The sequence below is a fragment of the Panthera uncia genome (assembly GCF_023721935.1).
Source record: "Panthera uncia isolate 11264 chromosome C1 unlocalized genomic scaffold, Puncia_PCG_1.0 HiC_scaffold_4, whole genome shotgun sequence".
NCBI classification, from domain to species: Eukaryota; Metazoa; Chordata; class Mammalia; order Carnivora; family Felidae; genus Panthera; species Panthera uncia.
In genome coordinates, this window is record NW_026057585.1 from 14,052,262 (window position 1) to 14,073,470 (window position 21,209).

Below are 21,209 nucleotides of genomic sequence, written 5' to 3' on the forward strand. Positions count from 1 at the left end.
AGGTGTAGGATTGAGGGGAGCAGACTAGGTGGCTTTTAAGAGACCTTTCAACTAAAAGGATCCAGGTCAGTTCGAGATCCCTGTCTTTGAGCAGACATTTAGAGTGGCAAAAGAAATAGATTAAAAATGGTGGGTGAAGTATTTTTTGCCTTTTGATCCCATCATTCAGAACTATTCCACATTACAGTTCAAGGAATCTGTGTCAGATACTTTCATCTAATGGCTGGTACTGCTAAAGGGTAAGCAAATAAATGAAGCATCTGACAATGAAATTTTTAATAAAAATATAGAGGCTGTGCCAAGTTTGGTTAGAAAAATGACGCACCACCACATCACACCAGCAGTTAGGACTTCCTGCCTCTGAATTTTGAGAGCCATCAACTTGGTCAGGAGACGTGCATTCAAGCCATTCACCAAGATCAAACGAGTGCACATCCATTAAAAATATGCTTCCTGGTGCTTGCTTCGGCAGCACATAAACTAAAATTGGGAAGAATATGTTTCCTGAAATCTTCCCAGGAAGGGAACTTGAAAGAAACTGTTTTTAACAGAAAGGATGCAAGAGAGTTAAGTGCAGGGTAGGATATTTTTTCTTTACAGAACAGAAAAATGTCCCAAAGAATAGTAGTTTCTCATTTTTTGTGCCCTAAAAAGAATACACATATCACTTCTTTTGGAATCTAACACTGGCTTCATTTTCAAAGTGAATCATTTTATTTTCCTCAAATGCAGCCATAAATTATAAACTTTAAGCATGTGATAGTTACATGATTTCTTCAGTAAGCCTAGGGCTTCCACAAGCTTTTCTGGAGTTTAGAGCCGGAGTAGTCCAGGGAGTCAAAGATTAAAACTTTCTTCACAGCCATACATTCCTTTGATGTTTGGGTTATTGAACACAAACTCACTGGATAACTTGTCTTCTGCATTGTGCATTAAAGCGTTAGCTATGTTTTCTTCCTTTTTCTTCCTTTTCTTTTATTGTTTTATTTCATCTTCATCATAAGTGACTCTTTAATCCTCATCCCCCCACCCGTCTCCCCTCTGGTAACCATCAGTTTATTCTCTATAGTAAGAATCTATTCTTGGTTTGTCTCTCTCTTTTTTCTTTGCTCATTTGTTTTGTTTCTTAAATTCCACATATGAGTGAGATCATATGGTATTTGTCTTTCTCTGACTGACTTATTTTGCTTAGCATTATAGTGTCTGGTTCTATCCATGTTGTTGCAAATGGCAAGATTTCATTCTTTTTTCCCCCACAAAGTAAAGTTATTTTAAATAGCATGTGGGAACGTAAGTTGTTCATTTCATCCTGAGCATGATTGACTGATTCATACTCTGAATGGATACAGAACAGGATATTATGAATTTCCTTGTCTTTTATTGAGCTATGATTTATATTTTCTTGATAAATTTATTTGAAAACTTATTGGATAATTTCATCTTATATTTAAGCATTATTGGAGGTAATAAATCATACTTTGAAAGACACTTAGGGTACTGAAGAACTTGTCTTCACAAGGTGACAAAATTCACTTTTAAGTAGCTTTATCCAGCACAGTGGTGACCCTGAAGAAGAAGGGACTAATCTCTACTCACTCATAGAGGGTTTTTTCCCTTTTTTAAGAAGCTTTTTAAAAATAATTTTAATTGATCATCCAATGTCACATTTCAAATCACACAAGTGATTGTAACTATAGAAGGATCTCATCTTCTTCATTCTCTAATTCTTGGTTTGCTGGTTTCTATTGTTTTGTTTTGTTTTGCCTTTTTAAGCTTTTATTTAAATTTCAGTTAGTTAACATACAGTGTAATATTAGTTTCAGGTATACAATATAGTGTTTCAACACTTCCTTGTAACACCTGATGCTTATCCCTACACGAGCACTCCTTAATCCCCATCACCTATTTCACCCATCCCCTTCCCTGGAAACCATTAGTTTGTTCTCTATATTTAAGAGTCTGTTTTTTGGTTCGTCTCTTTTTTTGTTTTGTTTTGTTTTGTTTCTTAAATTCTACATATGAGTGAAATCACCTGGTATTTGTCTTTCTCTGACTGACTTATTTTGCTTAGCATAATAGTCTCTAGCTCTATCCACGTCATTGCAGATGGCAAGATTTCATTCTTTTTTATGGATGAATAATTCCATTGCAAAAAGTACTACATCTTCCTTATCCATTTTTCTATTGATAGATACTTGAGCTGCTTCCATAGTTTGGCTATTGTAAATAATGCTGCAATAAACACAGGGGTACATGTGTCCCTTTGAATTAGTGTTTGTGTATTCTTTGGGTAGATACCTGGTAGTCTGATTCCTGGATCATAAGATAGTTCTATTTTTAATTTTTTTGAGGAACCTCTATATAATTTTTTTGAGGAGCCTCTATGAGGCTAATCATTCCTTCTTGTTCCGGCCATGGTACACAGTGGCTGCACCAATTTGCATTCCTACCAACAGTGCAAGAGGGTTTCTTTTTCTCCACATCCTCGCCAACACTTGTTGTTTCTTGTGTTATTGATTTTAGCCATTCTGACAGGTGTGAGGTGATATCTCCTTGTAGTTCTGATTTGCATTTCCCTGATGATCAGTGATATTGAGCATCTTTTCATGTGTCTATTGGCCATCTGTTATGTCTTTTTTAGAGAAATGTCTGTTCATGTCTTCTGCCCATTTTTAAATTGGATTATTTGTTTTTGTGTATGTGTGTATTTTCTTTTCAGGGAACACTCTGACTCCATGAGGAACTCCTCCATCAGAATTTCCTTTTGTTTTTGTGTGTTCTAAAAGCATAAGAAAGGCCATTACAACCCTTGGTTTGGACATGATGTTCAGGCTTATCTTTAAGAATTTGTTTTATCTTGGGGTGCCTGAGTGGCTCAGTTGGTTAAACGTCCAACTCTTGGTTTCGGCTCAGGTCATGATCTTCGGTCATGGGGCCTGCTTAAGATTCTCTCTCCCTCTGCCCCTCCCCTGTGTGCCTGTGCTCTCTCTCAAAAAAAGAAAAAATTGCTTTATTTAATTTACTGCTGAAGGTGCCAGGGCGAGGGTACCTGGATGTGCTTTCTCTTGCTCACAGCCCGGAAGGTGACCTAGGATAACGAAGCCGACATCCTCCCCGTCCTGGCGCCAGGGCTCCTGGGGCTACAATTCAGTCACCTCAGCCTCTCTCCATGGGCACATGTTGACCAGGATTTACTGCTGAATTGAATTCTTAACACTAGCATTAAGTTTTCTGGCCATGTTATAAACAGTTGCTTACCTTTAAATTATATGCTATACTCTTCCATTTCTCATCAAGTTCCTTTTATCCCATGTTTTCCTCTTTCTTGGATTTTTTTTTTTCATTTTACTGCAACTGCATCCTCAAGAAGCCTCTCCAGAGTTTAAGGGTAACAAACGGAGTATATCCCAAACTGGGTTTACTTTGATCATATTTGAATGCTAGTTTGGCTAGGTGTCAGCTTTTAGCTTCTGAATCATTTTCCAAGAGAACTTTGAAGATATTGCTCAGGTTTTTTTTTTTTAAATTAAGGTACAGTTGACACACACAGTGTTATATTAGTTTCAGTGTATAACATAATGATTTGACAAGTGTATAAGTTATGTTATGTTTGCTCAATTGTTAATATTCAGTGTTGCAGATAATTAAGTTTGATGCTAATCATTCCTTCTTCTTTCTCTCTCAGGCCTTAGGGTTTTTCTCTTTACTCAGATATGTCTAGATCATAATACAACTTCTGTTTGAAGACTTTTGTCTTTCTTCTAATCATTTTCTTTCAAGCTCTTTATAGAACTTCAAATAAATGAATATTAGATCTCTTGGATCTTTCTCCCAATTCTACTTTTTTTATCCTTTTCACCTCTCTCTTTTTGCATTGCATTCTAGGAGACCTTCTTGGCTTAGTCTTCAACTGTTCAGCTATGTGCATTTTGTTAATAAAACATTGCTGAATAATTTATTACTATAATTTTTTACTTATAAGAACTGTTGGTTTTTGTTTTTCCTAATGGATATAATATTCCCTCAAATCTTATACATATCTCCACTACTAAGGGTTTTCTCAGGAGTAGTTCTTCCACTTACAGAGTATGGTGCTTTTTCCATGCTGGTGGTGATTCTTGGTTGTCCGATTTTGTTGATGGGCATTTGGATTGTATCCAGTTTTTAGCTATTGGGAATTATACTGCCATGAATATATGTGCTTAAGTTTTTGTATAGCTTCTTTAATCTCTCTTGGTTAGATGCCTAGGAGTGGAATTGCTGGGTCATTTGCTAAGTATATGTTTAACTTTTTGAGAAACTGCCACGGTTTTGCAAAGTGGCTATACCATTTTATATTCCCACCATCAGTGATGATTCCAATTTCTCTACATCCTTGTCAGTACTTGACTTTTTTGACTATAGCCATTCTAGTGGGTGAGTGGTGCTGTCTCACTGTGTTTTTAATTTGCATTTCATTAATGACTGATGTTTCTGAGCATCTTTTTATGTGGTTATAACCTTTCTTTCATATTCTTTGCTGAATTGTCTGTTTAAATCTTTTGTCCATTTTTTTGGTTGGGTGAATTTTTATTTGTAGTTACTTTTAATTTCTGGCAACTTAAACTGCTTTCCTAGTTATGGTAGTGATACAAAGTTTATTTTAAAAATAGTTGGTTTTTAAAAAGTATATCAATTAAGTGAAATATATTAAGGAAAAGATTATCACTTATCATTTTGTTGTGGCAAAAATTTTGAAGATGACATAAATGTCTAAAAAAACCACTTCCTCAAGGGTAGGTATTACCAGGGTCAACACCAGCCCTTTTCTCATTCTCGATATCTCTCAGTGATTTTATCTACTCCCATAGCTTCTGCCCTGTCCCTCTACTGATGTTGTTGAAGTTCACATCTCCAAGACCTGTATGTGAGGATCTGCAAATACTGTCTACTGTCTGCTAGACATTTTGAAGATGCCTCACTAACACTTCGAAGTCAACATGTTTTCCTGACTGCCCCCTCATCACAGTGTTCCTTCCAACTTCCTATTTTGGGGTTCTCACCATTTTATAGTCACTGAAGCTTAAACTCTAGAACTCAGTCTTGCGTTATCTCTTTGCTTCTTTGCCTATTCCTTAACTCAGAATGCCCCAAACTCTTTTTCTCGCAAACCTGATGACTGTCAGAGTAAGACCCTGCCTATACACATGGCAACCCAAATAATACCTTCAGAGTTCTAGATTCCTCTCTTTCCCTTACCTTCTATATTGTGTCAGTGATCAAGTTACCTCCTACTTGCTAAAGATCTTTTGTATTTTGCTCCGCATTGCCATTCCTACCACCTTCCCCCTAGTTCGGAGATTCATTTCTCTTCTGGATTTTTGTAATAACCCTCTTATTGTTCTTTCTATTTTTAATATTTTCTCTCTCCTTCTCACCAAAGTTTATCACTGGAGTAACCTTTTTCTAACACCGATCATGTCACTTCTCTGCTCAAAATTCATCAGTAGGAAAAAAAGAGTGGGAGATACAGACTTCTAGTTATGGAATGAAGAAGTCTTGGGAATAAAAGGCACAACGTAGAGAATATAGTCAATTGTATTGTACTAGCATTGTATGGCAATAGATGGTAGCTAGTCTTTGGTGAGTACAGCATAACATATAAAGTTATCAAATCACTATGTTGTATACCTGCAACTGATGTAATGTTGTGTGTCAACTACACTCAAAATTTTTTTTAAAAACCCCCAAATTTGTCAGCAGAGAACCATTATTTATATCAGTATTTCCCAACTTCATGAGTTTGCTATAATCAAGAACTGACTGTACTCTAATTATTTTAAGAGTGGATTCATTTATATGTCAAGAAATTTACTTTAAAATAAAATTTTGTAATACTACCATAGACAGAAAGCTAGTTGATTAAAAGTAAGCATAAAATACAGGTCGCCCGGGTGGCTCAGTTGGTTAAGCATCCACTCTTAATTTCAGCCCAGGTCATGATCTCATGGTTTGTGGGATCAAGTCCTATGTGCTCCGTGCTAATAGCACAGATCCTGCTTGGGATTCTCTCTCTCCCCCTCTCTCTGTCTGCCCCTCCCCAGTTTGTGCTTTCTTTTTCTCTTAAAATAAATAAACATTAAAAAAATAAAAAATAAAATTAAGCGTAAAATAAAAACAAATTAGTGTTGTGAATTGCTGGCTAAATATTGTATTATTTGATAAAATTATCCTGTTACTTATCCTCCCTTTTTTTTAAGTTGGCAAGTATTCAGGAACATTAGCACAAAACTGAAATGTTGCCCATGATGTTACCAGAAGGACTGAAAGATAATTGAAATGAGAATAATTTTCTCACACTGTGATTTAGTGTTATTTAATACTACTTCAACATAAGCACCACATGTATTCCACTCATTTGGAAATACTAACTATAGAATTCATTTGAAATCCTTTTTGTGGCACGTAAGTTCTCTCACGATCTCCCTGTGCTTATGGTGTCTCCTACTTTTCTCCCTTGCATTTTATCCTTAGCAAATTGGAACAATGTAGGGTTGTTATGAAGATTAAATGAGTTTATATGTATAAGGTGCTTAGAAGTAAGTGCTCCATAAATATTAGCTGTTGTTATCACTATCGTTATTAATGTGTTTTTTCTTTTTTTTTTTTTTTTAAATTTTTTTTTTCAACATTTTTTATTTATTTTTGGGACAGAGAGAGACAGAGCATGAACGGGGGAGGGGCAGAGAGAGAGGGAGACACAGAATCGGAAACAGGCTCCAGGCTCCGAGCCATCAGCCCAGAGCCTGACGCGGGGCTCGAACTCACGGACCGCGAGATCGTGACCTGGCTGAAGTCGGACGCTCAACCGACTGCGCCACCCAGGCGCCCCATTAATGTGTTTTTTCTAATTAACATGTGTTCTGCCTGCTTGCAGACACTGTGATGTATTCTTGGGATGTTTTTTCACATTTGTTTGCTCAGCTAATGCCTGTTTTGTTTTTTTTTCTGCAAGTCTCAGCTCATACAGTCTTCCTCTCCTGAATCCCGCCCCCCCCAACTCTACTATACCTTGAATTCATTCCCAGTATAACACCTGAAATATTCTCTTTGGTTATGTGAGTGGTCTGTAACTTTCTTCAGGGAAGGCACTGCATCTTCTTGTCTTTTAACCCTAGCACCTAGACCAGTGTCCAGCTCACAGTATTTAAAAAAAAAATTTTTTTAACGTTTATTTATTTTTGAGACAGGGAGAGACAGCATGAACGGGGGAGGGTCAGAGAGAGAGGGAGACACAGAATCTGAAACAGGCTCCAGGCTCTGAGCTGTCAGCACAGAGCCCGACGTGGGACTCGAACTCATGCACCGCGAGATCATGACCTGAGCCGAAGTCGGATGCTTAACTGACTGAGCCACCCAGGCACCCCTCACATTATTTTTTAATTCAATAAATATGGATTAAGAGCCTTAGTATGCCATACCTTATGCTAGGCATGGATGGTACAAAGATGAATAAGACATGGCCTATCTCTTTGAGGTAGGAGTCTGTTGGAAATACATATGATGTATATTTAAGAATTATGATTATTAATTTTTTATTTAAAAAACTGTAACAACCTAGTGAGATTCGAATATACACTCTTACTCCATAAGGCTGAGTCTCAAACCATTAAGCTGTGAGTCATACCAAAATTTTAAGTATTTTATCTCATCTGGTTAATAGAGTGTGAGGTCTCTGATGGCAAAGACTATGTATCTCAGTACCTTTCTTCCCTCAAGGTACTTGGCATTCATTGTTTACCTCTGGTAAATACTTACCGACTTATAAGATTCAGAATTATTTGGAATGACATGGTGGCTATTGACTCTAGTATTGCACAAGTTTAAAAATCACAAATGTACTTAGCCTTGTAGCTGTGACTGAAAAACTAGGACAATGGATGCTGATGAAAATGATAATTAGTATGAAATGTGTCAATGTTAGCATGCTACAGTGGCTTTATTTGTAATACATCTCTGAAATGAGTTTCTACTTTTTTGTAGCACATTTTTGAAGCTGGAAATACCAATGATGATTCAGGATTGGACTTTGAAGAATTTATGCAGTACCTTAAAGACCATGAGATAAAAATGAGGCTGGCATTTAATAGCCTGGACAAAAATAATGATGGTGTGTGTGTTTGTGTTTTATTCACAATTAGCTTAACATGAATAATAATTGTCAGTATTAAAGGGATTTTTTTTACTAGCTTTTACTTACTCCTGTCATCAAAGATTCAGTTATTTCTATTACTTGTCTAGCAGTAATTTTTTATTTCTAAAAATAATATATAAACTATATTTATTAGTGTTATAATTTTTGTGTGATTTTGAAAATATTTTGGTTGCAGGAAAGTTAGATAACACAGAAAAGATCCTAAAATAAAGTAACAGTTACTTGTAACTCTGCTGTGTAGATGTCAGGTTTAACACACACACACACACACACACACACACACACACACACAAATATGTAGTTGTTTGTTTTTACCTGAGAGAGAGCGCATGCTCATGTGTGTGCAAGCAATGGAGAGGGGCATAGGGAGAGGGAGAGAGAGAATCTCAAGCAGGCTCTACACACAGCACAGAGCCTGGTGTGGGGTTCGATCCTGAGACTGTGGGATTGTGACCTGAGTTGAAATGAAGAGTCGGACACAGCTGACTGAGCCACCCAGGTGTCCCTTGATATATTTTTATATTTCCCTCTAGACTTTTATATTTCCCTCTAGACTTTTTATTTCTGTTTCTTTCTTTGTTTCTCTTTCTTTCTTTAAATGAAATTGTAGTCACGCTGTATATATAGTTTGGTGTCCTATTTTTTTCTCTGAATGTTACAATGTAAGCGTTTTCATTTCATTTAGTATTCTTCACATAGTTTTTAATGACTCTGAAATATTCTATTTATGAGTACATGAATCATTCCTATATTGTTAGACATTTAGAATGTTTCCAATCTTTTATTCATAGTGCTGCAATCAATATCCATGCTGATTTACAGAGAAAAGGTATATTTTGTTACAAACCTTTAAATCAGAAAGACTATAGGTAAAAGTAGAGTACCATTTCTGCATCCATATGTGGCTAATCCACCACAGGTAATTAGAACCTAATTATATGCTATTTAAGAAACATATGTGTTGATTTTTTAAGTTTTGTGAAATCTGGTTTTTGTTAATTGAAAAATTCTAACTGTACCAGAAAAGCTATTTAAAGGATTGTACTGAAAGATTCTTGGGTAAAACAAAATGTAACCTGAATGTCACAGGCTTTAGTGACCTGTGATATCCATACTGCAGCGCTCTATGCTTCCATTCACTTTCCAGAAAGAAGTTTAGGCCTTTCTGGGTTCTGCTACTGAAATAGTACCCAGAAGCTTTAAAGGTACCACTTACTAATTTATGTAAATTAGACCTGGTCATTGGTTGCTGCTGATCTTAGACCAGTAGTTCTGTTCTTGTGCTATTCTGGAATTTCACTCTCTTACTACTGCTTACCGCCATGATCATCATTTGTAAGCTGAAAATCCACCGTGTCAGATAATCAGCGGAATTAGAATGCCATTAGTAAAATATAATGATATCACTATCTCTGGTAGGCTGTAAATCACTGCTTGTAGCTCTTGGTAATAATAGAGAATACTTTTTCTGAGGAAAGATGGATATCCGAAAGTAATATAGTGATTGGCAATATAGATCTTTTAATTTCTGCCTTGTCTAGTCAAACTGCCAGGACTCAGCCCCCAAAGTCCTGAGAGCCACAGTCCCAGTTCTCACGGGCTTCATGTGTCTCGAACACCTGAGCTGCAACAGTTGGTGTGAGGCTCTGCTGTGGGCACCGGGGCTACTGCCCACCTGACCTGCAGAGCTCAGGCTCCAGGAGCCCTGCAGGAGCACCAGGTCTGGCGGAGCTGCCTGCTCCCTGTGTCATCATTGTTGCCGCTTCAGTGACCACCTTGCAGAGCTCAGCCAGTTTACTTTGGCCAGCATGCTTTTTGTGTGTGGAAAAGGGAGCACATCCTCTGTTATGGGTTGAGGGGTGTGCAGCTTAAAAAAGATACGTTGAAGTCCTAGCCTCCTGTACCTCAGACTGTCACCTTATTTGGAAACAGTTCTTTACAGAAGTAATCAAGTTAAAATTATGTCATTAGGGTAATGCCCAATATCTAATATGACTGGTGTCACATCAAGGGGAATCGTGGACACAGAGGCACATGTGCACAGAGGAAGATGATGTGAAACGACCAGACTTCTGGCCTCCAGAATTGTGAAACAGTAAATTCCTATTGTTCTAAACTACCCAGATTGTGGTACTTTGTTACGGCAGCCCCAGGAAACTCCTCCCTTCTGTTATGCTTTATCAAGTGTCTGACAATACCAGAATGTTTTGGGCCTCAAAGTACAGCTTTCTCGATTCATGTGAATATGCAGTCACTTTCTTCCAGAGTGTACAAATGCTTCCAGATTGGCTGGGATAGGGTAGTTTCTGCTGTCAGGTGTGTATCATTGACCCTGGAGCTGACATTTCCTTCTGAATTCTATTACTGGATCTGGCTCACTGCATCATACCTTCCCACGCTTTTCCTTCCTGACATCATTGTTCCTGATGGGACTCTCCCAGCTCATCACACATTATATTTGTTAAACATTAATAGTATACCAGATTCAATGTTTACCACCTGCTTTCTGTCCCCCAGGAGGCTTTCCAGGCCTTATGCCAATCAGTGGAGGCAAGAGGATGCATGTGGGCTGCTGTACTATCAAACTCATTAGCAGGAAGTGCTCAAACCCCAGTGTAATCTCATCTATTTAACTTCGTTCACCAAGTAGTATCTGAGCTCCTGCTCAGTTATTCAGCCAAAATGTCCATGGAATGCTGTTGTAAAAATGTGAATGAAGTAATTATTGAACATAATTTTATCATTAAGATTATTTTTTAGATGGAGTTTTTTGGAGCCTGAGGAAATGGTGGGAAAGAAATTAACATTTATTGGACTTTATCTTCTATATCTTATTTTTGTCTCACACAAGTCTTCGTAGCAGCTGTTTTTCACAGATGAGAACACTGAGGCTAAGGAAGGTTAAATAATTTTGCCTTCCATTGGCTTTCCCAGTGAACCACATCTCCCAGCACTTATGCCTTGGTGTAGCCATATACCACACAGACCTGTGTTTGGCCATTTGACTTGCTTCAGCCATTAGCACATTAGCAAGGCTTAATAAGTATTTGTACATTGGAACTTGTCCTCTTGGAATACTCTTTCTTGAACATCCTGAGCCACCAGAAAAGGGGTCTTAGCTACCCAGTTGGAGAGATCGCATGGAGAGAAATGCTCATTTAGTAATCAATTATTTTACATTTCCATCTGAGGTAATAGATATGAGTGAAGCCATCTTGGATTTCTAGCTGTAGTTGAACCTCCAGATGATTGAATTCACAGGAGTGGCCCAGGCAACACAAGAAGAACCAATGAGTTGAATCAAGCTCAGATTGCATACTCATAGTCAAATATATCCTTTTTAAACCACTAAATTTTGGAATAGTTTGTTACTTAGCAATAAATCACTGGTACGGGAATGGAATATTTTGTATTTCTCCCTGGAATTGCAATGCTGGAATGGTTGTGTTCCTCCTCTCCATCCATCTAACTATTGTTATTCCATTGAATTTATTTCAAGTCCATTATATGCTTGCTGCATATAATTAAAAACAACTTTGAATCTCTTTTTCAGGTCATATGCCTTGATTATATTCTGGAACACATTACCTAATTTTTTCTACATCTTAGCTTGTATTTTTAGCTTCTTCAGGGTAAAAATTACTTAATGTATTTTAGTTAAATGAAGCAAACAGTTTTTGAGCACTATATGTGAGTTATTGCACTAGGAACTGTGTGAACAAAGGTCTTCAGAAGCACACCATTTGGGGTGAATTAAGAATAAACATACAGAAGACAGACTATGATCATTGCTCTAGAAGCGATATAAGGAGAGCTTAATTGTGCCAAGGGACACTTCAGATTTGTGCTGGATCAATATGTAAATAGAATGGAAAAGAAAGGGTTTCTTGAGCAAAGAGAGTAAGTAGTTTGAACAAAGGCAAAATTAGGAAATTGTCAGTCAAGGTCAGACCTGGTTAATATGGCTTTTCAAGTTTGGCCCTAACTTACTATTTTTTGGGGGAAATTTCACTGACATATAACATATACATCAATGTGCACACATTCTAAGTTAAAAGCTCTACAAATTTTCCCGAGGCAAACACACAACATGAAAACAGCATCCAGATTAAGAAGCAAAATATTAGTAGTATCTCAGAAGCAGCCCTTTTATATCCCTGCCAAATCACTATCTCCCACTAAAGTAGCTATTATCCTGCTTTCTAGTACTGTATGTAAGTCCTCAATCAATCTTTGTTAAACAAGTAAGTGTACCTTGCTCATACTGTATCTCTTGCTGAAATGCTTTTTTGTTTCTTTGGTGGTATCTTGTTTATCCTTTATTGTACTTCATTTGTGACTCTTGTTTTTCACTCCTTTATTTATGCCTCCATTACACTTTATTTATAACTATCCTATAACATACATTTGGCACAGTGTGATATAATTTTGAAATAAGTAGTTCATCCATACAAGCTGGCAAGCTTCTCAGGGGTTGTTGTTTTATTAATCTCTGGCTTCTCTCACATTTAGCATAGTGATTTTAATAGTATGCTTTCAAAATACATTTTTTTAACTATTGAATTAATGAGCATAGTGTTCAGAGATTGTAATGGGATATAAGGCAGAGGATTCAGTTTTCCCAGTTGAAGAAAAGTTTGATTTCTAGGCTGAGGAATAGACCAGTAAATTCCACCCTGTGAATCTTGGAACGCTAGGGGCCTTGGAATGATTGCAAAGAGTCTGAAATTCTATGCATGAATACTGGGCTTTATCTATAGGCTAAATGAATAATATATCTCATACATATGTGCACTATTTATAAATGTATACAGGTGCAGCTATGGCTCATAAAATATGAACTAAAGATGCGACTGAATTCATATATTTTTGATGTTACATATTTTCAACTAGGTGACATTAAGTTGATTTTTTTAATATAGAAATGTCCTCATATTTTAAAAGACTGAGTATCCTCAACTCTTTGTTTTACACAGAGGAGGAATCAAAGGTTCTTTGGACTTGGATAGTACCATGATGAGTTATGTGTTTTAGAGTTTGAGGAGAAAATGGAATACTTAATTTTTCCTTTATAACATCCTGCAACATGAGATTGAGATGCATAGTAGGCTTGTATTCAATATATCAGTTGATTTGAGTTATAACATAGGATATGGTTGTGCTAAAAAGAATTTGTGTTGGGGGTGTCTGGGTGGCTCAGTTGGGTAAATGTCTGACTCTTGGTTTCAGCTCAGGTCATGGTCTTGTAGTATGTGGGATCAAGCCACATGTTGAGCTTTGTGCTGACAGCATGGAGCCTGCTTGGGATTCTCTATCCCTCTCTCTCTCTCTGCCCCTCCCCTGCTCTCATTCTCTCTCTCAAAAGGAAATAAACTTTAAAAAATGCACCTTAAAAAAAGATTTTGTGTTGTATTATAATTTAGGTATGTTATTATTTTTTTAGTTTACCTTATAAAATGTTGGGTTGCCTTATTTTCATGTGCCTGAATCAGATCTTCAGAGTTAGCTTTTAAATTTTTTCCAAGTGGGTATCATAATCTAAATCTGTTGTAGATCTGCAATCTCTTACTGGAAATCCTTAGGGTCAGATGTGTTTAGAAATTTAGAATTTGGGTTTTAGACAAGCAATACAGTTCCTGTATGATATATTATGTGATAACTACAAGTGAGATTTGGGGTACCACTGTGCAATTATATATGTGAGTATTTCTTCAATGAAACAAATGAATAATTATATAGAATCATAAATAATTGACTACCAAATGAATTTTGATGACAAATATACAAGAAGTCTTTTAGTTTTCAGAGCTTTTAAGCTTTGTGTTGTGAATATGGAATTATAGGCCTAAAAAACATGGACTTTTTAAAGACTATTATGTTCTAAGTATATTGCCTTATCTTTTCAGATACTTTAATTTGACATTTTTTCACTTTTTAAAGGAATAATAGAAACTTCAGAAATAATTGCTGCTTTGAAATCACTGGGTGTGAATATTTCTGAAGCTCAGGCAAAAAAAATTCTACAAAGGTCAGTCCTCATCCTTATTTTTAACAGTTTTTATTTAGTTCCATGTTAGAAACTAATTGCTATATATGTAGCGCCTTCCTTCCTCCCTGCCTCCCTCATTTCCTGCCTGCCTGCCTTTATAACATCATCTTTTATTGACAGTGTTATAAGAAGAGTCCCTGAGAAATTTATTGAACTGTGAGAATGCTGTTGACTAAATCATGAAGTGTTTACACTTCACAAAGTCCCTAGGATAAAATCCTTCCTGCTTCTAGTTCAAAGAACAGATGTAATTCTCTTAAGCAATTGACTTAACACGTTTCTTTTTAATTTTTTTGACATACAAAATACTGTACATAATTAATATACACAACTTGGTGAGTTTGGAGATAAGTGAACACCTAGGAAATCATTACCACATCTGTGTCATAAATCTATCCATCCCTTCCAAAAGTTTCCTCCTACCCTCTTATTTACTACTATTATTTTTTCTGATAAGAATACTTTTTGTAGTTAAAACTTCAACTTATTTATTTTTTTACTGAGGTGTAACTGACATGAAACACTAGTTTCAGGCATATAATGTAATGTTTTGATATTTGCATATATTGGGAAATGATAATCACTATAAGTCCAGTTAGCCTCTGTCACCATATATAGTTAAAAATTTTTTTCCTACAATGAGAACTTCTAAGATTTACTCTCTTAGCAAGTTTCAAAATTATGCAGTATACGATTATTAACTCTAGTTATTATGCTGTACATTACATTCCCATGACTTACCTATTTTATAACTGAAGTTTGTACCTTTTGGCCTCTTTCACCCATTTCACTCATTCCCTAAACCCCCACTTTGGACAACCCTAATCTGTTCTCTGTATCTATGAGCTTTTTTATTATTATTATTTTTTTAATATTTCACTTATAGGTGAGATCATACGGTATTTGTCCTTGTCTGAGTTGTTTAACTTAGCAAAATTCCCTCAAGGTCCATCGATGTTGTCTCAAATAGGTAGATTTCCTTCTTTTTTATGGCTGAATGATATTCCATATTCCACACACACGTGTATGTGTACACACACATACCACATTTTCTTTATCCATTCATCCATTGGTAGACACTTAGGTTGTCTCCATGTAAGAACAACTAACATAAATCTGCTGTCTTAGAAAATTTTTAAATATCCAACAGAGTATTCTTACACTTAGTACTTATTCTTAGAGGATTTATTATAAATGTTATAAGCACTATTTCTGTTGTAAATTTCAGCATCGATAGTGATGGAACAATGACAATAGACTGGGATGAATGGAAGTACTACTTTTTTTTTTTTTTTTAATTTTTTTTTTCAACGTTTTTTATTTTATTTTTGGGACAGAGAGAGACAGAGCATGAACGGGGGAGGGGCAGAGAGAGAGGGAGACACAGAATCGGAAACAGGCTCCAGGCTCCGAGCCATCAGCCCAGAGCCTGACGCGGGGCTCGAACTCACGGACCGCGAGATCGTGACCTGGCTGAAGTCGGACGCTTAACCGACTGCGCCACCCAGGCGCCCCACTACTTTTTACTTCATCCTGCAAAAAATATTGATGAAATTGCTCATTTCTGGAAGCGCTCTACCGTAAGATTACTTTGTATTTTACTATATTTTTATTTTGTCACAAATGCCATAGCTGTTATTATGATCACATAATCCCTATACTACTTCCAGCCTCAGTGGCTAAAATAGCAAAATTCTCTCCTAATAGTGTTCTACTAATTTAGCAAGGAGTGTTAGTATTATATGTACAAAGACAGCTACCACAATTTCTTTGTTTGGTAAAACCTAGAACTTAAAGTAGATACTTATCTGCTATTTGCATTGAGAATAAGTTATTCCGATATAGTTAACTATCTTAGGAAAGTGGAAAAATAATATACTTTAATTCTTTTCACAGAAATGATATACTCAGTTAGGTTTCTATCATAGGAAATGCAAAGTCAATCATTAAAATGCAAAATTTCAGAATCAGAAACGATCAACTGTGTAATCTACCTATTCGTTTTATATAAGCACTTGACTCAGTTGTGAGGAGGAAATGAGGTTTTATAATTGAAAACATTTTTTTTTCTTTTTTAGATCTCTGATGCAGGGGGTTAAGTTAATCATTTATTCATGGTATACTATTTGCAAATCCTCCTCTCCATAGACAATATAAGGGAGGGCCAAGAGCATAGGCTTCGGAGTCAGATGCCTAGGTTTGAACTTCGCTTCTGCCATCCACTAGCTATATAACCCCTCTGTGCCTCAGGTTTTCTCAATTATATACTGGGTATAATAATGGTAAGAGTTTTGAGAATTAAATTAGTACATTAGTTAATAAATGTAGAAAAGGGCGGAGCAGGTAATACATGTCTTCAGTAAAGGTTACTTATTATGATAGGCACTTATTCTAATATGTTTCCTCTGTGTCTTGGATATGTATATGATCTTAGGAATCATGTAGTGTTTCATGTGTGTGCTTTTATTTTACATAGATAGTATTCTGCTAAAGGCCACAGCTGATTTTTTGCTTTGTTCACTCAATATTATGATTTTAAGATTTGTCCTTGTTTTTATGCATTCATCTAGTTTATTGCTTCTAACTACTGCATGCTATACATTTAACACATCTTCTTTATCCATTTTCCTAGTAATAGGAACTGATAAGAAATAGTTTTCTTCAACTTCAAGCAAAATGCCTTCCTCTACTGTAGCTTAGGGAATTTCACCTGAATTTCTGAGTCAGAAATAATATGCATTTGCAAATTTCAGTAGGTTATCCAGTCTTAATTTTATAAAATATATCCATGTTATTTCCCAGGATAACTTGCTATGGTAGCTTACATTCCCACCAGCAATGCCTGAAAATTCCTGTTTCTCTACGTATTGCTTGGTATTGTCCAGTTTTCTAATACTTTCCACTCTGTTGGGTACAAAGTGGTATCTTCTTTTAATGTGCACTTCTTTGATTTTAGTCCATTTTAAACATCTCTTCGTAGAAATACTAGAGATTCACGTGTTCTTTTTCTATGAATTATCTATTTATATCCTTATAAGATTTGTTGAGATATAATTGATATATGACATTGTGTAAGTTAGGGTGTACCACATAATATTTGATACACTTATGTATTGTGAAATGACTGCCACAGTAGGGTTAGTTAGTTAGCACTTCTGTTACCTCACATAATTATCATTTCTTTTTTGCAGTGAGAACACTCATAGCAACTTGCAAGTATATAATACAGTATTAACTATAAGTACCATGCTGTAATTAGATCCCCACAGAATTTGTTCACCTAATAACTGGTGGTTTTGTCCTTTGACCAACGTCTTCTCATTTCCCTAATTCCCCAGCCCCTAACAACCACCATTCTACTGTCTGTTTATATGAATTTGGCTTTTTTTAGATTCTGTATATGAGTGAGACCATACAGTATTTGCCTTTCTCTATCTGACTTATTTCATATTTAGCATAATGCCCTCAAAGTCCATCTATATTGTTGCAAATAGCAGGATTTTCTCCTTTCTAGTGGCTGAGTAATAATCTATTGTGTATATGTATATATATCACATCTTACACTTAGGTTGTTTACGTAACTTCACCATTGTGAATAATGCTGCAATGAACATGGAGGTACAGATATCTTTTTGAGATCCTGATTTCATTTTCTTTGGCTTTATACCAAGAAGTGGAATTTCTGGATTATATGATAGTTCTGTCTTTAATATTTTGAGGAGCCTCATACTGATTTCCATAGTGGCTGCACCAATTAAATTCCCACCGACATTGCAGAAAAGGTTCCCTTCTGTCTACATCCTCACCGACACTTGTCTCTTGTTTTGTAGGTAGTAGCCATTTTAACAAGTGTGAGGTAATATTGTGATTTTGATTTGTGTTTCCCTGATGTAGACCATCTTTTCATATACACATTGGCCATTTATAGGTCTTTTTTTTTTTTTTTTGAGAAATGTTTGTTTTGTTCTTTTGCTCATTTGTTTTCATTAGATTGTTTGTTATTGAGTTGTATGAGTCCCTTATATATTTTGGATATTAACCCTAAATAAGATATATGATTGTTTCTTTTACTGTGTAGAAACTTTGAAGTTTGATGTAGACCCACTAATTAATTTTTGCTTTTGTTACTTATACTCTTGGTGTCATATCCAAAAGGTCCTTGATGGTACCCATGTCAAGAAGATTTTTCCTTGTCTGCTTTAAGGAGTTTTATAGTTTGAGGTCTCATTTTAAGTTTTTAATCCATTTTGAGTTCATTTTTCTGAGTGGTTTAAGGTAGGGGTCCAATTTCATTTTGCTGCATGTGATTATCCAGTTTTGCCAACACCATTCTTTGAAGAGGCTATCTTGCCCATTGAATATTTTTGGCTTCTTTGTCAAATATGAATTTATATGTAAGGATTTATTTCTGGGCTCTCAATTCTGTTTCATTGGTTTATGTGTCTCTTTTTCTGCCAGTAGCATACATTTTCATTATGAGCTTTGTAGTATTGCTTGAAACCAAAGAGTATGATGCCTCTAGCTTTGTTCTCTTTCAGGATTGCTTTGGCTATTTGGAGTTTGTGTTTCCATATGCGTTCTAGGATTTTTTTTCTATTCTGTGAAGAATGCAATTGGAATTTTGATAGGGATTGTGTTGAATCTATAGATGGCTTTGGGTATATGGACATTTAACAATATTAGTTCTTCCAAACCATGAGCATGGTATATCTTTCCATATATTTGTGTCATATTCAATTTGTTTTTTAAAATTTTTTAATGTTTATTTATTATTGACAGACAGAGCGTGAACAGGAGAGGGGCAGAGAGAGAGGGAGACACAGAATTGGAAGCAGGCTTCAGGCTTTGAGCTGTCAGTACAGAGCCTGATGTGGGGCTCTAACTGACAAACCACAAGATCATGACCTGAGCCGAAGTCGTCCACTTAACCCACTGAGCCACCCGGGCGCCCCACATTTTCATTTTATTTCATCAATGTCATCTAGTCCTCAATCTGTAGGTCTCTTACTTCCTTGGTTAAATTTGTTCCTAAGTATTTTATTGTTTTTGATGCTATTATGAATGAGTTTGTTTTCTGTATTTCTTTTTCATATATTTTATTGTTAATGTATAGAAATGCAGCTGATTTTTATATATTAATTTTGTATCTTGCAATTTTACTGATTTCATTGATTAACAGGTTTTTTTGTGGAGTCTTTGGGATTTTCTATATATAAGATCATGTCATTTGCAGCAGAGACAATTATACTTCTGTCTTTCTGATTTGGATGCCTTTTTTTCCTCTTTCTTGCTCAACTGCTATAGCTAGAACTTTCAGTACTGTGTTGAATAGGATTGGTGGGAAGAATGGTCAACATTGTCTTGTTCCTGATCTTCAAGGAAAAGCTTTCAACCTTTAACCATCAAGTATTATGTTAGCTGTGGGCTTGTCATATATGGCCTTTAATATGTTGAGTTATATTCATTCTCTACCCAATTTTTTGATAGTTTTTTTTAATCATGAAAGGATGTTGAATTTTGTGAAATGCTTTTTCTGCATCTATTGATATGATCATATGATTTTTATCCCTAATTCTATTAATGTGATGTCACATTTTTTGATTTGTGTATGTTGAACCATCTTTGCATCCCAGAAATAAATCCCATTTATCATGATCCTTTTAATGTGCTATTGAATTTTATTTGCTAATATTTTGTTGAGATTTTTGAATTTATATTCATCAGGAATATTGGCCTATAGTGTTCTTTTTTTGTAGTGTCCTTGTCTGGCTTTGGTATCAGGGTAATGCTGGTATTGTAAAAATTAGTTTGGAAGGTTCTATACTCTTCAGATTTTTAGTAGAGTTTGAAAATGATTGGTAATAATTTTTCTTTAAATGTTCGTAGAATTCACTAGGGATACCATCTGATCATGGGCTTTTATTTGTTGGGAGATTTTTGATTACTGATTCAGTCTGCTTTCTCATTGGTCTGTTTACATTTTCTTTTTCTTCATGATTCAGTCGTGTGTGGTACATCGTATGTACCTAGAGATTTATCCATTTCTGCTAGATTATGCAATTTATAGGTGTATAATTGTGCAGAGTAGTGTCTTACGACCCATTGTATTTCTGTGGTATCCTTTATATTATCTCCTCTTTTGCTTCTGATTTTATTTGGGTTTTCTCTCTTTTTTTAGTTTAGCTAAAGGTTTCCCAATTTTGTTTATCTTTTCAAAATAACCAGCTATTAGTTTTGGTGATTTTTTTTTTTTTTTTTTTTGCTTTGTTTTTGGTCTCTATTTCCTTCATTTCTGCTATGGTCTTTATTATTTCTTTCCTTCTTATAACTTTTTCTTAGTTTGTTTTTCTTTTTCTAGTTCCTTAAGGTATAAATTTACATTGAGGTTTTTCCTGTTTCTTGAGGTAGGCCTGTATCACTATGAACTTCCCTCTAAGAACTGCTTCTGTTGCATGCCATAAGTTTTGGTATGTTGTGTTTCCATTTTCATTTGTCTCAAGATATTGTTTTGATTTCCCCTTTGATTTAATCTTTGACCCATTCAGAGGCCTTATTCTCTTCCTTATCTCCTTTATTTTTTGTATTTAAATATCCTGCATTTAAACATTTAACATATTTAAGTCAGTATCATTTAAAAAAAGTATAATCCTACTGATGTTCCCTCTAGCTACCTTATCTTTTTTACAGTCTTCATGGCTATACTTTCCATTTACTTCTCAACTAACTGGCTTTGCTTTTAGCACTTTATAAAAATTATTTTACTAAGCCAGTCTCCCAAATGTTAGTTCAATGTATATTTTCTAGATCTTACCACTCTCTCTTTTTAAATGTTCTCTTCAGCTGGCTTCCTTGTCACTGCATTCTCCTGGTTTTCTTCCCACTTCTCTATCGTTACTTTTCCATATCTCTTGAGGATCTTCTTCCACAGTTTGTTTCTTATATGTTTTCTTCTATATTCTATTTTAA

General features: G+C 35.6%; 1 protein-coding gene across 3 annotated transcripts in view; it reads left to right on the forward strand.

Moving 5' to 3' along the window:
• The window catches only part of LOC125912321 (calcium-binding mitochondrial carrier protein SCaMC-1), a 144,148-nt gene that overhangs the window by 11,581 nt on the left and 111,358 nt on the right, over positions 1-21,209 (forward strand). The window contains exons 2-5 of one of the 3 annotated variants that reach the window (XM_049616681.1): positions 8,023-8,149; positions 14,135-14,222; positions 15,472-15,530; positions 15,771-15,823. In XM_049616681.1, the coding sequence (XP_049472638.1) occupies positions 8,023-8,149; positions 14,135-14,222; positions 15,472-15,530; positions 15,771-15,823 (327 nt within the window). Of the gene's footprint in view, positions 1-8,022; positions 8,150-14,134; positions 14,223-15,471; positions 15,531-15,741; positions 15,824-21,209 lie in introns of those variants that run through there. The other 2 variants (XM_049616679.1, XM_049616680.1) reach the window with 2 other exon arrangements.